The sequence below is a fragment of the Danaus plexippus genome, chromosome 6, assembly GCF_018135715.1.
Source record: "Danaus plexippus chromosome 6, MEX_DaPlex, whole genome shotgun sequence".
NCBI classification, from domain to species: domain Eukaryota; kingdom Metazoa; phylum Arthropoda; class Insecta; order Lepidoptera; family Nymphalidae; genus Danaus; species Danaus plexippus.
Window position 1 is genome coordinate 5,347,916 of NC_083540.1, and position 24,349 is coordinate 5,372,264.

At 31.9% G+C, this 24,349-nt stretch overlaps 2 protein-coding genes across 7 annotated transcripts; one reads left to right on the forward strand and one right to left on the reverse strand.

Moving 5' to 3' along the window:
- The first annotated feature begins 291 nt into the window (after positions 1-291).
- On the forward strand, positions 292-9,269 carry LOC116778902 (patj homolog). 4 transcript variants are annotated; one of them, XM_061529898.1, is made up of 17 exons: positions 292-404; positions 632-729; positions 949-1,105; positions 1,269-1,441; positions 1,532-1,661; positions 1,886-1,998; positions 2,250-2,395; positions 2,578-2,726; positions 2,798-2,875; positions 3,201-3,402; positions 3,557-3,709; positions 4,159-4,268; positions 4,590-4,775; positions 5,124-5,272; positions 7,014-7,149; positions 8,115-8,281; positions 8,522-9,269. In XM_061529898.1, the coding sequence occupies exons 2-17, from the start codon at positions 640-642 to the stop codon at positions 8,666-8,668; spliced, it is 2,286 nt and encodes a 761-aa protein (XP_061385882.1). In that variant the 5' UTR covers positions 292-404; positions 632-639; the 3' UTR covers positions 8,669-9,269. The 4 variants fall into 4 exon arrangements, with proteins under 4 accessions (XP_061385882.1, XP_061385885.1, XP_061385883.1 ...); XM_061529899.1 differs by lacking the exon at positions 292-404 and adding an exon at positions 438-547; XM_061529900.1 differs by lacking the exon at positions 292-404 and adding an exon at positions 502-520.
- On the reverse strand, positions 9,264-22,302 carry LOC116778949 (long-chain-fatty-acid--CoA ligase ACSBG2). 3 transcript variants are annotated; one of them, XM_032673054.2, is made up of 16 exons: positions 22,156-22,302; positions 18,209-18,293; positions 17,706-17,910; positions 17,493-17,627; positions 17,133-17,334; positions 16,921-17,022; positions 13,831-13,980; positions 13,121-13,230; positions 12,737-12,877; positions 12,101-12,166; positions 11,384-11,602; positions 11,073-11,307; positions 10,708-10,848; positions 10,307-10,432; positions 10,088-10,208; positions 9,264-9,506 (listed from the first exon to the last, which is right to left on the reverse strand). In XM_032673054.2, exons 2-16 carry the CDS (start codon positions 18,249-18,251, stop codon positions 9,430-9,432), a joined length of 2,073 nt encoding a protein of 690 aa, XP_032528945.1. In that variant the 5' UTR covers positions 18,252-18,293; positions 22,156-22,302; the 3' UTR covers positions 9,264-9,429. The 3 variants fall into 3 exon arrangements, with proteins under 3 accessions (XP_032528945.1, XP_032528947.1, XP_061385887.1); XM_032673056.2 differs by lacking the exon at positions 22,156-22,302 and adding an exon at positions 21,758-21,988; XM_061529903.1 differs by lacking the exons at positions 12,101-12,166; positions 22,156-22,302 and adding an exon at positions 21,758-21,988.
- Between the last annotated feature and the right edge of the window lie 2,047 nt (positions 22,303-24,349).

Here is a 24,349-nt window from a genome sequence, read left to right on the forward strand (position 1 = left end):
AAAAATATGCTTAATTATGCAAAATAGACTATCCTTCTTTCTCAAAACTAAATAAAATGTTTTCTACTGATATTGAAAACTGTAATAAAGTCAATATTAATAATATCCTTTGAACAAAACCGACATACAATTAATGTCTTAATTACGGTTTTTAACCATGAAAAAAACATATTGACATAAAATGTGTTATGAAACTAATTTATTTAATTAAATTAATTATAGAGCGTCTCTTTCATATTGTAAATTTGTAAAAAAAAAAATATAAAGACTATTGGTATGTTTAATTTTCAGAATTTTTGAAGTTAAAGGTGTCAATGTCACTAATAATTGTCTGAAGTTTGCTATTAAATAATATCAAATATCAATTGTGGTGACACTCTCCAAAAGTTATTTACTAATAACTAGTATGTACAAAAATTGTTTCATTAATTTAATGTTAGAATTGTACAAAAATTATTTCATTAACTTAATCGGTACTAAGCAATAGATATTTCATTTGCAAAATTGAAAGACGTTTACAGTATGTAATTGAAAAAAGTACACATAAGTAAACTACTTATATCTCTTTCTAACACGGTAAATTATTGTAAATAATTTCAAGCAAATTGGATCATAATTAGTTGCCTTTCAGCACCAATAATGCATCTGGGCGTAAATATATCAAATGCTCTCCAACAGTTAGAAAGTGTAAAGACAGCTGTAGATCAAAGTGATGATCCTAAACTAAAGGTATGTTTTTGTTTGTATTTATTTAAGTGATTTGAAAAAATAATAGTATTTATGTATTAGGAAATTTGTACCAATTGTCATGTACTATATTTTGTCATTATCAATACTAAACAGTCTGTAAAATTTTGAATCACAAATTTTAGGTTTGAATGTTTTTTTTTAAATAAAATGTATGTGTATTATTATTGTTATTTTCTATAAGTTTAAAAATCTTTTCAGGCAGCTACAAATGATGACCTTAACCTTCTGATTAATCTCTTAGAAAGTCCAATTTTAAAAAGCATTGCCACCTTACATGATTCTGTAGGAATGCTTGCCACACAGGTTGCACATCATCCATCTATACTTCCTGAAGATTTTGATATAACACCAGCTGGTAATGGCTATAAATATTTAAATTGAAAAACATAAAAGCACATACATTTAAAAATTACATATGACAAACATATTTAGAACCGCTACATAGTATAATAATTTCAAATTAGTACCTCAATATGTTAACAATATCTACATAAAGGTATATTTCTTATATTCTTTAGGAGATTTAGCATTGCAAGCAAGGAACCTATATGGAGCTCATGAAGGTGAAGAAGAACAGAGAGTGCCTCAAGTGTCTCCACCTCACAGTCTCGAGTTTGGATCTGGATCTGACACAGAACGAATTCTTGGCCTCGATAATGCTTCCGTTGATTCCAATATGTCCCCTAAGCAGGTCGGATTTCAAGTCATTAGACTTTTCTGCATCACAATTACTACAGACAATAAACACTTCTTTTAAAAAAAAATTGTTATACTTTTACAGAACCGTGGATTACTAGAAATGAATAGAAATGATGACTCATTGGTCTCAACGTCTACTAACATTGTAGCTGGTGATTGGGCCCAAGTTGAAATAATTAATTTAGTGAATGATGGAACTGGACTTGGATTTGGTATTTCAATCTTTTTAATCAAATACTAGTATAATTTTATTTTTTTACTTATTTAACATTTATAATCTATGATAAATGTGTTCAGAAAATACAAAATAATGTTTGTAACAGGTAACAATTTATTTAATTTTAATGATGTTAATAAATAACCCATACAAAGGTTATTTATTAGAAAAGTTTAAGTATGAAATATTCTGATGGGTAACTTATTTTTATGTACACAGGCATTATAGGAGCCAGAACAAGTGGTGTTATTGTGAAGACAATACTGGCGGGAGGTGTTGCAGACAGAGATGGCAGATTGAAATCGGGAGATCATATTTTACAAATTGGTGATGTAAGTTGACATGTTTTTGTGCTATATATATATATATATAGATATATATATAGATATATATATATATATATATAGATGTTAACGACAATAATAATAATAATATATAAAACATGTATAACAGAAAAAACTTCTCAGCATTCCATGGATTCACTATGTGGGTGCCATTTCCATTGCAATATTTGTTAATGTATTTCAATTTAAAATATTAAATATTATGTATTTTCTTTCTTTATCAATGATTATAATTTCAGGTCAGTCTGATGGAGATGGGTTCAGAGCAAGTGGCGGGTGTCCTTCGTGCTTCGGGGTCCCGAGTGCGACTGGTGGTAGCTCGTGCTGTGGACCCCGCAGACCCAGCTACCCTAAATGCTTCAGCTGCTCCACTAGTGCCCGCTAGGTGTGTTTTTGTCTTCATGACTCGTGCATGTGTGTGTGTGTGTGCAATTAATGTTGTGTACATTTCAATACACTCTTGGCTCATTTGCTTCCAAACTTTTATGTATGCTTTTTGTGTGTATAAGAAAGATATTAAACTATAATTTTGTTTCACTTTTTTCTAATCATTTATATGTTTTCTAGACTCCTTTCAAGCCCTGAAGCGTTAGATCGTTACTTGATGGAAGCTGGTTTTGAACAAGTATTCCACACTCAGCCGACTCCGATAGCCCTGAACACTAATGTGTCGAGATTTGTTTTCGATAGTTCAATTACCCCTCCTCCCGACTCAGGTATTATTGGAGAAGATTCAAATATTTATATATAACTTATACAATTATATAATTTGTAATATCTCCTGTAGATGCAGAATCACCTGAAGTAGACAGATTCACGGTGCAGTTAAAGAAAGATGAAAACGGTCTTGGGATTACAATCGCAGGTGACTTTTTTTTTGATTACATATAAATATTGTTACTCCGTTTTAAAGTTTTGCAATGCATATGAAGTAAAACGTTTTTAAGATAATTTCGTCTAAATTCAATATGGCGATTGCCTGAGTTTGAGAAATATTAATATTAAATGTATTCCCAGGATACAGGAAAGCCTGTATATATATATTTTTTAATTATTCAATTTTCCTACCACTTCGTCGAAAAATATGTTCACTTTTTTTTTTCTAGACAACTCGGATTATATCAATGAAAAAGTTTTAACTTAAATGGAATATAATGCTCTACAATAATTTTAATTTTTACATTTAACAGGATATGTCTGTGAAAAGGAGGAGTTGTCCGGTATTTTCGTGAAGTCAGTGACCCCTGGCAGCGCTGCCGCGCTCAGCGGTAAAGTGAGGGTCAACGATCGTATAATAGCTGTTGATGGAGTGTCCCTCGCTGGAAAGTCCAACCAGAGAGCGGTAGACGCTCTCAAACAGAGCGGAAATGTTGTTACTCTGGAACTTGAAAGGTGAGTCATAGTTATGATTGTCAACTAGTTATATCGAAGGAGTGTTGTGATTAAATCGGAATAAAAATATTATTCTAGGATACCGAACGATTTTCTTTTGTTTCTTTTAATTTAAATAGCGTGTGAACTGTATGTAAATAATATAATGTCGTAGATATCTCCGCGGTCCTAAGTTCGAGCAACTGCAGCAGGCGATAGCTGCCGGCGAGTCGTCGACGGCGCCGCCCGCTCACAACCCCTTCCTCCACATGCACCGACCTGAACATTCGGACGACATGACGTCACAGACCACACACCTCCCACCGCCGTGAGTGCACAAACACACACACACAAATATAAACGAGCACATACATATACAGACTGACAGACACAAACAGATGAATAGAGACACACACATATAGAAAAAAATATGAACTAAGGTTACATAGGACTGATGAGTAATAACAAGCTTTCCTTGTTTAATTTATTTATACTTGATATCTAAGCGTAATTTTTAAAGTTCTATAAGTAAGTGACGTAGATTTTTTTTCATTATTATTATTTATTTTTTTGCCAGGAGATAATTTTTAAAACAGAAACGTTAATTATTAGTCCGATCTAGGTCATGACATCTTTATCAAATAAACTGTATAGTGTTATTTTTAAGTCTCGTAGAAAAGCAAAATAAAGAATATACTGTATACTGTAATAAGTAATATACATTGTTATTTGCGATATATGTGTATAAATTGTCGTGTATAATTAAATTATCTTCAGTGTGGAGATGCCGGTAGAAGAACCCGAGACTCCGTCGGTCCCCGCATTCGAGATGCCTCGCACGCAGGAACAGAAAGACGCCATAAAGAGGAAATGGCAGTCTATACTTGGTATACCAACAACTATATTCAATAAAAGCATATCACTTTGTGGACAAAAAACACCACGATCTCAAACCTTTTTCTAGTCACAGTAGACGAGTATTTTATATTTAGTAGAATATTTACACCTACGGCCTTGGCTTTGTCTGGAGCTTACTCAGATATATTATCATCCTGATAAATTTTCTTCGACACATACATACAGAGCGTTTTCAGGCTTTGATTGTGTGACGATGCAAAACTTGTGGTAATCCTTTGGTAAAACAAACATTTGGTTATACATACATGATATTTTGAACTCTATCGCTATTATATTAAGATTATTTTCAGGTGATGACGTGGAGATTGTTGTGGGTGTGGTGGTACGTGGTGGTGGTGGTCTGGGGATATCTCTGGAGGGTACCGTGGACGTGGAGGGAGGGAGAGAGGTTAGACCACATCACTACGTACGGTCTGTACTACCGGAAGGACCGGTCGGGAGGGCCGGGGTTCATCGACCCGGGGACGAATTACTCGGTATGATTTTACAATTAATTTGGTAGTAGAAGTAAGTTCAATTGAATGTCTCTATTAAAACGATCAAACAACCTTAGAACACAAAGTATATTGGATAATGGTTTGTCATGAAATTTATATTGTTATGTATTTAATTATAAATACTTTGATTTGATATAATTGCGGGCCTAGTGGTGGGCGCTAAAAGACCCACAGAAATAATCGGAGCGTTGTGTAGAGGTCTGACGGCTGGCGGGTTATTTGTATTTTGATTTATCTAGGATATTAGTGTTTTTACTGTAGGTCAAAAATAGGAGCGCTACAAAATCATTTATTCTGAATGCCGTGATGTAATATATGTTTCTTCAGAGGTGAACGGTCACCGTCTGCTGGGTATGAACCACCTGGAGGTGGTGTCGATCCTGAAAGAACTGTCCAGCGAGGTGTGCATGGTGTGTGCGAGACCGAGACCAGCGCCGCCGCTAGACCTCGCGCCGCCCGCGGCTACACTCGTTAAGGTACCAAAACACTTTAAATAAGAAAAATAAAAAATATTTACACTGAAATATTATGACGATCTCATTAAAACAGTTACAATTTTGAGTTCATTCATATTTTATATGTTATGACATTAGAACAAAACTCCGTTGTATTATAATCAGTGATATTATTTATCTATACTATTTTTTTTTTTGTAAGAAGTCATTAGAAATAAAAGTAAGGCTACTATAATATAATGTTATAATGTTATCAATACTACTGATTTCTGACGCCTCATTATAAAGAGATTGTATCTTTTGAATTGGACTTAATTAAATTTTTCAAAGTTTCAGTTAATTTATGGTCCTAGTCTAGTGTTACCCAAATGCAAAAACAAGTCGAGGTTTGGTCAGTCTTGGTCTTGGTCTTGCATTAACTCACACCTGGTCTTGGTCTTACACTCCCAGTCTTGGTATTGGTCTAGTTCTTGGCAGCAAGAGTCTTGCAAGTCTTGCAATTACCTATTAGCCTGTCGCTATTTGTTAAACGTTACTTTGGATATTAGAACAACTTAACAGAGTAGGTACATTTTGAGCTTGAATTAATATAGTATTGATGAAGACCAACCAAATTAATAATTGTCTAAACATTTCATAAGAAATTCAAAAAATCAACTGACACTGGTTGGGGTTTGAACCCACCACCTAAGCGATAAGTGCCGATGCACCCACTAGCCAACTCAGCTATCAATTGGGTCCCGCGAGAGTCAGTCTGTTTCTTAATAAACATTTACATTTAATAATTTTCAATGTTGGTACTAAAACATGGTTTAAACGTGTAGAAAACAAATTAATGACATTAACGTGACTGTATTTTAAACTACCTGACTGTATTTTACATGTAAATGAATATTTGCAAAAATATATTGTCATGCAACAGTCAATACATCAATGTATTTATTTAAACAGTTCTCTCATATATTATTATGTTCCTGCTCCTAAGCAGTACATAAATCTTATTGCACGCTGTTTATATTATTCGATAACTTTGGAACACTTGTACTCCGCGGTGGCAATCCAACGGTGTCAAATATAGTGCAAGTCGCGTGGCGGCGACAATTGTTTGTATGCGATGCGCAATAGAAGCCGACGCACGTTTATCTTGACCTTGTACTTCCAAATAGCTGGTAAATTTCTATGAGAGTTCAGTACCTGACCTTTGATGATGCCGACAAGGTTACGCTCACTATCACACACAATGTCGATGGTCTAAACTAGGGATGCACTCTTTTTTCTTTTAATGGATATTTTCATTTGCTATGTACGTTTTTTTAAGGCAAATAGTGTTCGTAATTCGCATAAGTCTAATTTTCAAAAAAAAAAACTTTTTGCGTCTCATAGAGTCCCTAAGCGTATACCCCGAATTCCTGTACTTATTCCCTGAAACGACTCGCAGTCTTAACTGCTAGACGCAAGAGTCTTGCCTGCAAGAACAAGATAAGAACAAGACAAAGCCTGCTTTGTCTTGTTCTCTCTTATATCTTACACAGTCAGTCGAGGTCTTGCTAAAAGTATGCGGTCTTGATCTTGTTCTTGCAAAAATGCAAGAAAGAGACCAAGACTGCAAGACCAAAACCGATTTTGGGCAACACCATCTTAGTCTATCGTTATAGGTTCAGCTAGCAGTAGATGTACTTATATATTTACAGGAAGATACATATACCAAAGGATTTTATGAATAAAACGACTTATCTTCAAATGTATATGTGATCATTTCCAGGCGAAATCGGATGGCAGTCTAGCGGGCGCGGGGGCGGAGGACGGGGGGTCATTGACCGCAGGTGGAAAGGTTCGGTCAAGGAGTCTCGAACCACTCACAGGACTAGCGATGTGGGCGTCCGAGCCACAGATTATTGGTGAGTAAATTTTCATTACTAGACTAATTATTAGTGATAGTGACCAAAAGTCGGTGAAGAGTTTTATTTATAAAAAATGGAGGTACTTTCTATTAATTTTTTTCACTCCATGCGTTGTACGTTTTCACTGAAGTTTTTATTGATGGAATTTCATTCCGGAAATAAATTATATAACTGTCATATAATATTTTTTTCCTTTACATTGTTATATTTTTTACATTTTAACATATCTGTTGGGGATTTTTTCGGGCTAATTGCATTTAAATTGCATTGTAGCTCTTTATTACCTTAAAACGACTCTCGATGTTTTTCATAACGAACTATTGAGCTAGATTAAGTGGACAATAAATAATTAATTAATTCGGGTTTTTTTTTGTCAATGAATCTTAAAAATTTTAGAGCAATCTTATATTGTTAAGTGGTTTTAATTCATTAACACTCGCTGATGAAATCCAAGATAAAATAAGATTTAACACAAAATAAAAATTAATGGCTTTCAATTTTATTCGAGGGAAAAAATTTAAACGACCAAATCAAGCATTATAAATGGGATTACCCTTAGGTTTATAATTCAAATCAATAATGTTACCAGACTAGACTGTATTCTACCGTTTTGTTGCCGGCTCGTATCTTGGCAAAGTTTTGGTGTAGTGGGGATCAGTTTTGCGTATGTACACTTAGTGCAACAAACAATGGTCACTTTCGATGCTTATCAATAAGAAAAACCCCTAACAGTAACGAAAATAATGGGTCCAATTTAAATGCACGCAAGTGTACTCGGGAACGAACGTCCAGTCATTGAAGTATCATCCATTAATTATGCCGTCTCGTTCCTCGCGTCCCGCTTCATATCTATGACACCTAAAAGTCCCATTCTTTGCATCTATCGTTGCTTGTCAAGTTATGTGCCAGCGACTATACTTATTCTCCCCTAAATATGGCATTATATTGGCTTTATATTACAGAGCTGGTGAAGGGCGAACGAGGTTTGGGCTTCTCCATCCTTGACTACCAGGATCCCCTGCGTCCCTCGCACACCCTGGTGGTGATACGGTCCCTGGTGCCGGGCGGCGTGGCCCAGCAGGACGGCAGGCTCATACCAGGCGACAGGCTCCTCTTCGTCAACGAACAGGTGCACTAACATTTCATTTCTATAAACTCTAAATAAAAACTAGCTTCTACGTAACTCAAGTTTATTCTATGTTTTATATAAATCAAGGCTTTAATCTTAATACAAAGAACGTCTTAGAGGAATTATGTTTCAAGAGTACGATATAAGTTTTTTTAATGATATTAAATTTTAATGATATTTAATTTATTACTTAAAAGTTAATAAGACGAGGTAATTTTTTAATATTATTATAAATTTCAGAACTTGGAGAACGCTAGTCTAGAACAAGCCGTCGCTGCTTTAAAGGGCGCCCCCCGTGGCGTGGTCCGTATTGGGGTGGCGAAGCCTCTACCACTAACCGACGGTCCCCCACCACTACCGGCTACCTCCCCACCACCACACCACTAGATGCACTCATAAATACACTCTCATTAATACATTTTATTATAGAAAATCATTTTTGTCAATTCCAATAATGTAAAAGAACTTTATTTAAAACAAAAGCCACTTCTACATCAGATGTAACCCACATAACTATCACATGTTCTATAACAGTAGTTATATAACAAAGAAAATCTGAGATGTTTGTGATTTAAATAATATTTATTCGGGTTTCTTTCCGCACTGCATTTCTTCTTTTAATTAATAATTACTGCTAATAATTACTGCTTGTAGGTAATAGTAATATTTTGTTTATCAAATAAATTGGTTATAGTACTTCATGAGACTGTATGAACATTCCTTTTAGTTTCATGTTAAAAGAAGGTGATTTTGAAGTTTAAATTTATAAATTAGTATATATATATATATATATATATATATATATATACTTTCTACAAATTAAATTGCATTCTTCTAAGTAGATGTAAGTTCATGAGTATTATTATATATTGTTTTTATATAAACATGTTATGTACTTAATATTTTTCAAATCACTATACGACCTCGTTCTTTAGTATAATAAATTTAATCATGTTATAAACGGTCAATAAATAGCCCCAAATATAAATAGTGTTTTATTAAAAAAAAAAATTAAATATATTTATATAAAAAATATTTACATTCATTATGAACCAATCACAATAATGGTCTCTATTTGAGCAACACTCGTAATAATTTTTCTTCATTTTTCCCATTGCCGAGCTATACTTATTATAACTTAACATAATCTAATCTTTGTAGAAGTCTTCTATGATGTCTTTGTATTTCTCGTATACTACGTTTCTCTTGATTTTCAATGTTGGTCCTGGAATAAAAAAAAAATTGATTAGCGTTCATAAAATATTATATTTTAAATGACGATGACGTTAAATCTAGATGACAGGGTTTAGGTTGACAAGGGCTTATCTGTTCGAGTAATTTTTTAGTACTAATATTATTTTTCATTTTTATGCTGGAGGATTAAAAAAAATGTCACCTGATTCTTTTTAAGGCAACTTATATGTTAAAGGTGTTGACCATAAACTTAGATATAAAGATTATAATAATAAAAAAAAATGGTTAGTTTTTGTGAGTCCGTCCATAAGATATGAACTCAGGAAGAGATTTGGGTGGGGATTGTTTATATTCCTATATCATAGACCAGGAAACTAAAAATCTAAAGTGGATAAGCTTGACAATAAACTTAACAAACGATAAGAAGGCTACTGGTTAATATATAACTAAATCGATTGCTTAATAGTCTAAGACAAATCCTCATCTTATTTTTTGTTAAACGAAACCAGTTTATTTCATGGGTAGCAAAAGTATTATTGACGGAGGGGTCGAGTTAAGGCCCTGGCTTGATGTTTTATGACAAAACAAAAAAGCAAAATGTCTCTAACATACCTAGTTCTCCGGTGTTCATTGAGAAGTCTGCGGGTAGTATAGCGAACTTTTGTACTTTCTGAGCGTTCGATATTGCGTGTTTGTTAGCACGAGTGATGCCATCTTCTATAGCTTTATACACCTGCAGGAGAAATCACATTATATGATACAATTTATATAGGATAATATTTATAAATATGTTATAAAGAAGTATCTTGATATCTAATTCATGGTACATACAACTGGATCCTTGGTCCTGACGATTTCACTGATGGTGGTGGCAGAGCTACCAAGACCAGCCACCCACTTCTTTGTTTCAGTGTCTAACTCGTCCAACGCGTCGCCGGTGTTTGAATCCACTTTGGCCTATTAAAATAAAACCTTTAACACATTCCTAATAATAAACAAAAAAACAAATTTACATTTCTAACAAAAATTTATTTCGTACTTTATAAACAAAAATTGCAGTCACTTTTTGCTAGGTGGTCAAAAATCTGATTTTACTTATAAAGAATATTATTCGAATTTTCTACGAACATATAAAGGAATTTGTGGATGGGGGTTTGAAAAGAAATATGGATATACAAATGGCTATTTTCTTTTTGCAACAAGTAAAATATCCTTCATAAGGTAAGCCTCACCTTTAAAGTAAGTAATATGGCTAGGAACTTCTTCCTGTCTCCCACAAGCACAGCATATCCTACGTGTAGCAGTTCGGATTGAACCGCCTGCTCTATGAGAACAGGAGCTATGTTTTCTCCTCCAGCAGTTATCAATAATTCCTTAGAAAATATAAAACACATATGCACTAATCCATATATCATTAACAGATTATAAAATTAAATTTTATAATTAACAGCTCTTCCTTTGATAATGATTCGAAAAAACACGATAAAAGTAATCAATCAGATTTAAAGTCGGAAGGAATATTGTAATCATGCAAAAATTCAAATATATCGGAGATTTAAGGTGATAGTAACAGAAGTTTCTATTAATTTCTTAATACCTTTATTCTTCCTGTGATGTACAACAAGTTGTGACTATCCAATCTTCCGACATCGCCAGAGTGTAACCATCCGTCTTCGTCTAAAGTGGCTTTCGTCTTTTCTTCGTCATTGAGATAGCCCATGAGAACATGGCGACCGCGCATTTGAATTTCACCAGGGCCGTTGACACTCATGGAATCACCAAATCGTGTTTCGGTTCCGTCCAGTATTTCTCCAGATGAATCCAGCGAGAATCTATAAGAGAGTTGTTTTTAACTTATATATAATCTTATAAATATTATGCGTTGTAATGGCTTGTATATGTACTCACTTTGGATATATACTAAGTGTGTGAGCACCAGCTGCTTCACTCATCCCGAAGGCATCCATGATGGGTATGTCCAAGGAAAGGAAAAACTTTTTGATCTCAGGCGACAGTGGCGCCGCCGCAGTTACGAATGTTAGGCAACGGTCAAGTCCGAGAGAGTCACGCACCTTGCTGAAGATTAGCGACTTCGCCAGTTTATAACCACAAGTTGTACCCGTTTGCCTGTTACAAAGTAAGTAGGTATTAAAATCTATTTCCCTTTGTTTTAATATACATTGTCGTTCTTTTAATAGATGTTCTAACTTACAAAAACAACTTACCACAAAAGTAGTCTTTTTTTAAATAAAAATTTTAGTAATTACAACTTCTTAGTTAAATAATAAGAAAACTACAGTCAAAATATTCTAAATACAAAAAACTAATATCGAATACTTTTATAAACAAAACTCTTAGTACAAAGCATACCTATCTACAAATTTACGCATTACTTATCAACTCTAATTGGAATAATAGGGAACTGAATGTAACTAAAATGAATTTCAATGTAGTGTGCAGTAGATTTTTTACTTTGTTTTGATAAAACACAAAAAATATCTGCACTTATCTACACTATAAACTGCAATAATGTAAGGGGAACAGATTAATGTCAGCGATGTATCTAAGTCTTTAGGAACATGCATTACTAGCAACGGAATTCAAACCAGGGACCACATCACATACCAATACTTAAGTAACTCCAAAAGACTGAAGTCTATTGGCAGAACCCTCGGACTGGACGAAAGGGCACTACATCATATTACATAATCTTCTCAGTATTTGTTAATTTCACAACACAAATATAAATTATATTATAGCTACAGGATTTTCTTTTTAAATAACCGTATTGCTATACAGAATCGTATTCAAAGGTGAAAGAAGCATACCACAATATCATAATGTGGCCTGTCACTATCATCTTAGTCTAATCGGTCCATTATGTAAGTGACCTTCATGTCACACCTATTATAACTTGTTTTCATATTTGTCAGAAACTTGCTGTTTTACAGCTATAAACATCATTAAAAGTATTTTTTAAAGTGGCGGTAATTATGTAATAATTGTGAAAAAGTAGTAAAATATCTTAAATGAAAATCTTGAAAAGCAGCCAATTTTTGTTTTGCAATGTTTACAAAACACGCCATCTCTCAGTTCTCTGCACATAATATATTTGTTCGGTTTTGTCATATCACGTGATGGTAAGGAGAAATATATTTTTCAGTAGATTTTTTTTTTGGTCTAACATAAAATTAGGTAAAAATACTAGAATAACTTATCAATTGTTTTGTGAAGCGTGATTATGAGTTAGTTTAAACCTACCCGTTAATTCTTGCTAGGTGGTGTTTCGTTCCTTTTTCTTTGGCCCACATTGCTATGCTCTTCTTGAAGGAGCTGTTCGCAGCGCCTACGGCCATTATTTTTTCGTGCATCTTTTCCCATACTCGCGGCACAGCTAGGAACCTTAAATTAATAATATTTAATTATTGCTAACCAGTCATTAGCATTGGCGGAGTTTTAGATTGTGATTAAAAAAAATACACAAAAATATATATTTAAAGGTCTTTTGACGTAATCATTTGCCTTAAGCATTAACATATCGAGCATCATAGTAAATTTTGAATCTGAGTTTCACATACACTTAATGTATAAAAGAATGAATAAGGTTTATTATCTATTCTTCAAAGATATTAAAAATGCACAAACCTCGTTGGACGGACTTCTCTCAAGGTTTCAACCAACGTCCCCTTGAGGGCATCAGGTCTTGCGAAGTATACTTCAATAGCATTTGTTAATGTTGCATAAATGTCGACTACCTTTAATGAAAGGGTTGTTTCATATAAGATAATTATATAGCGAATATTGATTGATGTGCCACAATCGATAGAGGCACTGTGACCCGATAGACATACAATAAACAACTTGAGTAATCTATGTAAAGCATAATAAATACCATAGTAAGAAGCGGCAAAAATTATTTAATTTTTTTCATTTAAATATTGATAACTTCCATTTTGAAATTATATATGGGTATTAAAGGCTTCCTTCCAACTGATATTTTACCGATAACTTATGGACTTTGGTACATATAATTTGTTTATAAAATATGTTAAAACTTAATATATAAATTTTAAGGCGTGTAACAACAGGAAACGGGCATTAAATACTTAATATCGTTGATTAGGTGTCGAAGATAAAAATATGTCAGGACGTGGATTATAATAAATACTACTCCGATTAATATTTTTTGAATGAACAGTATCACTTTTTTTATAGTGATACTGTTAGGTATTAAAAATCTTTTTAAATGGTTTGTCCTGAGAGGCTTAGGAAGTGGACTTATTATTTTAATTATAAACACTTGGTCTATACTATGAAATTATGAGAGGTTGTTATGGACGATTAACTTTAATTACCTGTGCGGCAACGTGACTCAGCGGTAAGTATGAAACGATTTTGTCTAATGTAGGTTTCAAATCACCGCATCTTTCACTGATCGCGAATGCATCCCACGTGAGATTGTCGTGTGAGAGCATCACCGCTTTCGGTGGACCCACGGTTCCGGACTGAAATAAAATAAAAATTATACAATATATTGTCACCGTAGCCAAATCCTTTCACTCTTTATATTGTTATAGGTGATGGCACAACTTTATATATTTTTAATTGTGTGTTTTTGGCTTTGTAGTTTTTTTGTCTTTGTTATACATCTTCTCAGTTAATATGCTAAAGCTAGTTTGAGGACGGATAGGTCTGAATCTTTGCGGACGTCACATACGTTGAATAAAGATTAACAAAGCTTTCGTAATTGAGACATAGACTCGCCTCGTAGAAACGTGAAAACGAAAGCTACTCGCTCGACTATGTGGATAGTAAATTAGATCCATAAATTTGAATAGGAATATATGAAGATAGTATTTCGATCATATATAATATATATTTTTTGTATTTTGTAAAAACTACATCGTTATCTTAGTTATAATGAGTTAACACGATTCTTTGATTTATTCCATATCCACCCAATGTTGCATACTATTTATTGAAATGACAGGGTCTTGTATCGTTGTTTAATTTCGTCAACATAGTCATATTTCTTTCTCATTCTTCTACGTAATCAGCTTTTAGGTCAAGCTAACATAAATATAGAAAATTTACAACATTTTTGTTGCTGCCAAAGATAATTTTTGATATTGTTATTTATAAAACCGACAAATTTATACAATTCTACATAATAAAATACTTTTTGTTTATAGTTATCACAATAAGTAATCCCATTTATTACATTTATCCGTGAAGTTAGGAAATATATTTATTACTGAGGTACGAGTATTAAATAGGATTATTATTTTATAGCCACACATAAAATTAAGCACATAAGTTGATTAATAATATTATCTGTTATATATTTATTTATTTATAAGAATGTTATCTGTACTATTTTGTTGGCATAATACAGAACAAATGAATGTTATTTATCATTCTGAGTATAGTCTTTCATATCATTTTTAAAGTCCCTTTTAATGCCCGCAAATTTTTCACAGTATTTAGGTATACTTACGTTAGATCATTGTTATTGAATAGAATGACAAATTTGTCCCGAAATCTACTACTTCTACTGCGTTACACAGTTCATTCTCGATATGAAAACCGGAAATAATGAGGGCGACATGAGCAACATAAGCTCTCGGAAAAAGTTCTAAACAAAAATAAAATTAACTCATACATACAAATACATATTCAATAAAGTAATCATGACAAGTAAATGGACTCATAAAATTTGACTAGAATAAAATTTTAAAATTCTTGCAAATATCCTATTAATATTATAACCACGAAAGTTTGTGGAGACGGCTGGATGTTTGTTGCTCTTTCACACAAAAACTATATAACTGATATGTATAAGCTTAAACATTAGAATACGACGAAAATTTCTCAGCATTCCATGGATTTACCGTGCGAGTGCCGGGTCCATCGCATTGCAGGGAGAGGAGCTTCAACAGCACCTGGGATTTGTGACCCAGGTTTAGGTTTAAGGGGCCCCTATCTAACGCCCGTTAAACGCTCATCTCCACCTTATGAACCTACTGGCGCTTCCTTCGAAACTTGTTCTAAGAAAGAATTGACGTTAGTTCTGGACAGGCCCATGTCTTTTAGTAGGTTGTAGAGATATTTAACTGTAATATCTCTAGCTCCCACCTCTACCGCGTACAAATGTACGACGAACCTATTCATAGTGACATTGTAACACTTGTCGACCTTGATGACATGGTCAAGGTCTTTGGGAAGGTCGGTTGACATGACTATGTCTTATAGACTTATAATTTATCCCTAAAATCGTAGTTACCTCAGTTACCGCGTGATCAATATATAACCACGTGACGCAGACTATAGATGTCGCTAGTTAATATTTATTATAATTTATACCATATGATTTTTTTTTACACACTAATCACTATTCATTTCTCAACTGCTTTGCAGCCAAAAACTAATTAAAATTATAAAATTATTCGTTGCAAAAAGGTATTCCAAAAAGTGTTTTTAAAACATCATTTGCATTGTAATGCTGCTGATTTTTTTAAAACCTAAATTTGAATTTAAATTTTGGTTCTTTTAAATTGTTTGCAAAACTAAAATGTTGTGAAACAGTCGGAGTTTCAAATTGTATTATCGGGCCTGGCGACTTGTGATGTTTTGCTAAAATATCACAACTAAAAAGAATATTATTGAAGGTGTGTTTCAAATTTTTGAAATGTTAGTCAATAGTTAGAGTCTTATCTTATCGTTACATAAATGTTCATTTACTCGATGGTTCATTGACCTCTCTAGTAACAAACTAAGAACAGATAGTTGATATTATTTTTTATCTTTTTTTTCTAAATAAATAATTTGAATTAGCAAAGGAAACCAAAAGCAATCGTCAGTTTAGTACATATCGATTAATTTGATAAGGTGATTGCATTTGCTTAACACATTATTTACCACCTAAAATGATAAAATCTTAAGAATGTTAAGATAAATATTTATTTCAATATACAACTCCAAATTAATTTTAAAAGAGTACAAATGGCTTCATTTTTGACATTAGTTTAGTAATCAGATCGTTGTCGCTGTTAATAATTCATATTATGCAGTGCCTAAATATGAACATCGAACCATTTTTATCTTTCAGAAGATAAATTAGATTATATCTAAGTACTTACTGCGGCTCATCGCAATGATAAGGATTGCATTTTTTTGATTTAATTATTTTTATAAATAATAAATTTATCAAATGTTAGGAGCTGGAACAATCACTATGTAGGATAGACATTATTTAAGAATCAAGAAATTAACATTAAAAAAATACAACTTAAATTAATCTAACCGTTTCTTAGACCATTTTCTATGAGGTTCTGAATCTTTAATAAATAAAGTATAAAGATAAATTAAATAAGTATAAAGAGATCATTTACTAGGAAACCAGACCATATTTCTAGAGCTGTTGGATATAAAAAAAATATACTTACAGTGTATACAAGAGTGCAGCACTCGTTGACGGCAATAGACTTAAGGATGTTGTTCAACTGTGTGTCAGGTTCCTTCGCTCCCATCTCCATCAACTGGTCCCACTGACATACGAAACTTTACATTAAATACTTATTGGAGGTAAAAAATAAATAAATACAGGCTGGTAAGGTAATGTACTTTAAAAAAAACTTCACTTATTTGCAAAACTTACACTGTAGACACCAGGCACAGACGTGTCTACCGGACCTTCCCATTGTACGATAGCTTTTAGATGCTTCAAGCGTCCTTGTATGGACAATATTTTGTCTAATTGCTTCTTGTCCTGCACAGCGCAGATGTTCGCTCGTGAGGATTCCAGACAATGGAAACATGCTTCAGCAGAATTCGTGGTGTAAATTCCAGCCGCATAACCTCTGGCAGAATTGATTACAAAATATTATATCAAATATTGTCTGCGAACTTGAAACAAAGCTGTTCATACAGGTTTTAGCACGTGTCTATTATTAATTATGGGAAATTTTGTTAGCCACAGCAAGTAGTTAATGAGTGACAATTAACATTTAACACATACCCGGCGTGAATAGCTGCGAGGTCGGCGATGTACCATTCTTCTGAATTGAATCCCAATATACATACGGAGTGAAAACGTTCGAGACCTATTTTCAAAAAGGCCTTTGCTATTGTCCTTACGCGTTCCTGGTACTGCCTGAAATAGAAATGAATTTCGTATATTAACTAATTAATTATTTCAAATTAATATGCTTGCTAAAAATTTTTTAATAACCTGTAAGTGGTTCTATGCCATTTTCCATCAGATTTTTTTGTGGCAAAGGCCGTTGCATCCGGATATCTAGCCACTGTCCTGCTCAGTAGACCTGGTACGGATATCGGAGGCTCTGCAGCGACTCCCCGGGAGCCCATACGCAGTTTCACATGTCCGCCCGGAGTACAACATATGTAGTGATCCACTGGTATTACTTGGTCAGGACCTGATTATCCATCGTGAAAAGTATGTTATTAATATTATAGAATAATATTTAATAGTTAAATGCGTCTTTAATTATATGAATATTACATAGCTTTGTTTAATATATAATATTATACAAGTCATATACACAATGCTCATTCTTAATAGCGTATCTACATGTTTATATATGAACGAAGGATGTTGTCACTCAATGTTTATACTAAAACCTTTAACACTTAGCTATTACAACGACACTACATCAAACATAGTTTTAGTCACTATGGTCGTTAATATTACGATAACTGAAATACATTACATACCATTCAAATATTTCTGATTTTCAACTCCATTTGGGACCTGCATGCTGTTTGTTTTCCAATATTTTCCTCAAGTGATTTATGCGTCCTAAACAAAACACAAATAATCCTTTAAATTACATAAATTAGAGATACGAGTATGTTATTAGGCTCTAGTGAAACTAAGTGGAATATGTTATCAGAGTATTTATTTTTTATCAACATCCAACTGAATTTAATCTTATACATTAATAATAATCAATATATTTGGTAATTGATATCAAACGCAGCAGAGTTGGGTGATTGTCATTTCGGTCCAATTTAATATCTGATGCAATTAACAATGAAGATATTATCTTATGAACTAGCCCTTTGTGCCGACTTCGTGTGGTCGTATGAGACAATTATTAGACCAAACAACATTACTATTTGTACTTATTGCAAAAAGAAATATTTTATTTTGCAAATTATTAACCGTTTCTAGAAATGTTACCATTTTTTACTGTTCATCTAAGCTTCAAAATGTTTTTTTTTTCTTTTCAAGTATGGTATGCTTTGAATGTTATAATTTTTTTTACAAGATTTTTTTACAAGATTTGAAAGGATTGTTACTTGACTTTTGCTGGCTGGGACAGGAATTTGCAAGTTCACACATAATAGACATTTTATTCTATGTAATGGTATAAACTTTTGTATATGTGATTCTAAAACGACATGATTATATAACTCATATCTAAATCGATAAGATATTAAGTTTTGGAAAGTTTAATTTAAGATTCCTGTCGTAAAGAATAATCGCGATATCGACATACATAATGCACAATTAGCAGATAATGAAAGCCCTCCCGCAATGTTAATGCAGTTGTAAATAATTAAATAATAAAATCACATGACAAAAAAAAAAATTCAATAATACCAACCATATCGAACGAAACCGCGGGAAAATAATGTTTAATGAGAAATTAACCTCGGTAGCTACCTAAAAAGTTTTGTTTTCGATAATGAACCTTTTTCAAACTTTAATATGATAAAATAAAAGTAGAATTTAAGATTCCTAATATAAATCTGTAAACTCTTTTTAAATAACAATTGCAAGTAGTTATATGTCTTTATAATTATAAAATATTCTTTAACTAAACGTCATTATGTTTTGATACTCTGCGTAAACATTAAACACTGGCAATTTTAATATGTTAATCAAAAAACGATCAAATATATATTTGCAGCTCAAATGTTGCAATTTAAAATAAAATAAATGACTCAAATCAGTTTACACAACATAATACAAATATAATTTCGGGGACTTTTGTTAATTCACAATGACAACATTTTATCGTTATGATATGATCATAATCATTGTAATCTTAATTCCAAATGACCTTAACTTTATAAAAATTTTGAGCAATACTTACAACTTTGACGTCAATGCTTAAAATATAATAATTAAACGTAAGACATATTACATAATACTAATAAACTCATCTCTTTACTCTATAAAAATAAGTAAAAAAATATTATAGTTCATTATGAAAAGCAAGAATTTGACTAAAAATATTTACATGTAAATTAAAACTTGGACTTAATAAAAAATAAAGTCGATAAATTTTTAAACCGCACTACGCCTTTCACACAGTTTCGGTAGATTTCCTAAAGAAATATAAGTTTTAAGTATGGTGTAGTTTTGTTAAGAATTTACTATAAAAAAAAAATTATAAACAGATAGTATTTATCTTTAAAACTTATTCATTGCTGTTAAATTATGACAAAAAAATATTTTGGTGTCTGGTGGTTCCAGTGGGAAACGAAATTTTATGTTCTATTTCTTTAAAATTAAAAGGTGTTTTAAAATGTCGATTTCTTTTATTTTATAATACTATTAGCAAATCCTAAAATAAAGAATTCCATTCTCTTTTTTATTCTGTATATTCAAATATGCCATTGAAAAAAATTACAAAGTACTAAATTAATTATAAAACTGCGAGTATATAATTGTAGTTTGTATATAATTAATAAAACAAAGGAATTAATGGCTGCTTGGATGACACTGTATTTTCCTTACTCGATTATTTCTATCGTTTGCCAGTTCGCACTACTAAAAATTATTATAGTATTAGAACTTTGATCTCTGTTTTTAATATCTTACATATTTATATCCTTAAGAATACTGAAACAAGATAACATATAAAAAAAATTGATGACATGAATCAATCATACATTAAATTGTCGGATATAATCTCCGTCAAAAACCTATTGCGTATTAGCAACGAAAAACTTATAAATTTAACTCTGTATTTTATAATAACTGATCAAAAACTATCGCAGTTGGCGTAGCTCATAGTGTACCTAAAATATTTTTTGTATGAATATCACACAAAAAAGAGGAAGAATAAAATTATCATCAAACTGTTTCATAATAAACTATAAGGACAATAATTAAATTCGTGTCAGCGTGAAATTAAGGTTTCTTTACATTTTTATATAGTGTAGTATTATTATTACAAAAACCAAACATACTTTTTCCCACGTCGGGCATATGTTACCTGTTTTTCTTTTACAAATAATACTAAGAAATTATTAAGCATTTTTTTAATGAATCCACAGACAAAAAAAACTAATATATTAAAATCCTGCATCGATTGGAATAAAAATATATTTTTAAAACGTTTTTTTACATATTTTATAAGAATTTATTGTAGAACATACTCACATACTGAACTTATAAGATAACAAGTGATAAACAGTGTCAGTGTTACATAAGAACTAAACCGATAATAAAAAACTAGAATTAAAGTAAACCGATAATAAAAAACTAGAATTACTCCGCTAACTATGCATTATAATCGCATTTTTAGTTTTTTTATATCTTGTTAAACATTTTTAAATGCAATTATGAAACTCTAATAATAATAGTCATTGTTACAATTATTATAATTTCATACAAAACTATGCTCTATATTTATGTTATATTTTTTTTCTGTTAAATTCATTATAAGCTATCGTCGTTTTATCTAACTTTTAAAAAAAGTACTGTAATGTAACAGAGGTCGCGGTAAAAGAAATGCCAAACCGAATGTACGTATAGTAATTATTTCGAACAATATAACTCATATATCAAACACTAGGTTTAAATTGAGATTATAATATAATGTTTATGTAACTTTAACAAAATTGTATAATAATATACAATCTTTATTGTATTTATTATATAAAATTTGGCAAAAGCGGTCAGATAACGGGTGGCGGGCGTAACGGGTACCTCATATCAAAGGTATCGTCTATAAGTGACGTAAGTAAACGCGTGTTCCTCGACCAAAATAGTACGAAAACACAACTGATATTCACAGTGAAAATAATATCAACACACTTGTTTTTAACGACGTTATCACGTAAACTTCGACTTTAATTTGTTCTTATGATATATCTATAAGCCACAGTAAAATATGAATAAACCATAAATTTAAATATTTCATTTCACTGGGACTTCAGTTTGTTTTAGATACAAATGTTGTAGCGGTTTTCCTTGAACTCCAGATAGTAAAATTTATTATATTATGTTAATGGAAAACACATTACCATTAAGTGGCAAAGTTTTTTTTTTCAGAAATGTGAACACTAACTAACACTGTACATTTTACACATATATTAAAAACTTTAATAACAAATACATAGAATTTTACAACTATAATTAATTTCAATAAATTTTCAGTTATAAATGAACGGCGCGAACACGACTCGGTGTAAATAAGATGTATGAATTGCAAATTTCGACGACCGGAATGACACAAGTGCGCCAGCCAACTGGCGACTTGCCCTGTCACACGGTCACACCACTCTACAGTGTAAAGTTCACAACTGCCAGAATTGCGGAGCGTGAGCGCTGAGCATCTGAGCGTCTGTATAATTTTCCTTGAAATTGCAGTCACCGCTGACAATTTTTAATTATTCATAAATTTGGTACATTTATAACCTACCGTATTGTTTAGTTTTCACACTCCAGATTTCCGGATAGCTTGTTTGACGACCGCGCAGAGGATAAAGTGGACGCTGTCTGATCGCCCACACTTGTAGTCTTACTAAAGAACTGATAAACTTCTAACTGGCTTTGGCTATCAGTTAATGATAATTGCCGGCATTATATTAAAACTATCCTATAAATATTGAATAATCTTATCAAAGTCATTTATTAATTTATATAAATTTTTGTTTTGTAAGTCCTGAATATACAATTTTTGTATCAAATATTATTAATAATAAAAAATTTAAGTGTTTCAAATATCAAAACCAAGCACTTGTAATCTATTTAGACAGTCATAAGTAGGTATTTGAGTGTTTTTTAAACTTTGAATTTATCAACTTCGGTTAGGTATTGACAGCATGGCTTAATTTTGGTTTATCTATGTTTGACATAACAAACCTTATTAATAATAATAATATCTTAAACATGCCCGGAATTATTGCGAATATACATTTATAATCCTAACTATGGCTTGTTTTTTTTTGTTTTGTTATTCAATTTCTTCTTCTTCAAACGTTACCCTTATGAAAATTATATGTCAAAAGTCATGACGATTCTGATTTGGGACGTATATTTGCATTGGGATAAATACGCACAACTTTTGAAAACAAAATTAACTTTTGGCAATATCAAAGCCGGAGATTTAGATTGTAGTTTAGGATCCTAAGACCACCGTAAATGTCTAAATGAATGATCTGTGTTTAATTATGATATATTAAATAATATCCTACGAATGTTTATAGTGTTAAAATTATTGAATAGGTTTATGTAATGTTTTCTTTTAAATGTCTCTGAATCGCTAATTACGCACTTGGCGTGTCTAACAGTATTTTACAGTAATAGGAACAAAACAAGAACTTGTATAATTATAATAGTTATATAGTATCGTGGCTTTGTATCTTTAAACCATTACGATCTATTAATACATCTTAAATTATTTGCTTCAATGTATCATGCACTCGATGCATTTTCAGATCTATAAATAAATATAATGCGTGTTGAAACTAGAGGGAATAATAACTTTGTAGATTTATTTTACGACAAAATTATAGTAGGTCAGATGAGTGTAAATAGTATACAAAAAAAAACGGTAACGTCGCTTCAATTTTATTTATCTTTTTACCTTCATGACCTAATTTCTAGAAGTCAATTTTTATTAAAAATTAAAGAAGGGACAGATATTTTTATTTTATGCTATAAATGAAACTATTTTTTTGAATAAGTATGAAATAACCAAGTTTATTAAATGGTATTATAAAAAAAATCCAAATAACCTTATTACACTTAAACAATAATTTTTAAATATATGTTTATTTACAAAATATAGTTATTACTCTATTACATTACTTTGGTTTAGTCCTGCCTCATTTGTTATTAAAATTCCGTTGAATTTTTTGGCGACTATAAATAATGTCAAGATAAGTACATATATGCTTAGCACAAGCTTGGTTTTGGCACTACATACGAAGAGTTTCAATAACTCATTCGACAAACTACGTTAATATTACAATATACGAATATTTATGAATAAAAAACTGTTAACCCGCCGTATTCTTGCATATTGGGACGATGAAAACTTGATTAATCCTTTAAATCAAGACTAACTGTCAATATTGTTATTAAAATGCTGATTTGCAATTTTTTATAATAAAAGGGTGAACACGAATATGTTTAAAAGGTGACTATGACATAACATAAAAGAAAAAAAGGGAACCCAATAATATTTCGATTTAGATAATTCGATCATGTCTTTTGGATAATAGTAATGAATGTCTCATAATTATTTACAAAATTATGGCTTGTTCAATAATGACAAGTTTCGAAAAATACAACTTTATCAATCAATTATAAGCCATTATCGAAGAAATTTAATAAATATATGCCTAGCTACTAATTTAATTATCATTACAATTTAAAACTTGCTTTAGTATGATTATTATTGAAACGTTTATTACAATATAACTTAAAACTCATGAAAAATTATTTATTTTTAGGTGGTAGAGACAGGCTGTGGTCAATTTACTACAGCTCGAACATGGGCTGACTCGACCGGGGAAGTACCACTCTCTCACAGAGGATCTGCGTGAAGTAGCCTTTAGTGGCTGCGTAGTGCGTTTCGTTGGATGAGTGAGAGAGCCGGTTGCTCTTTC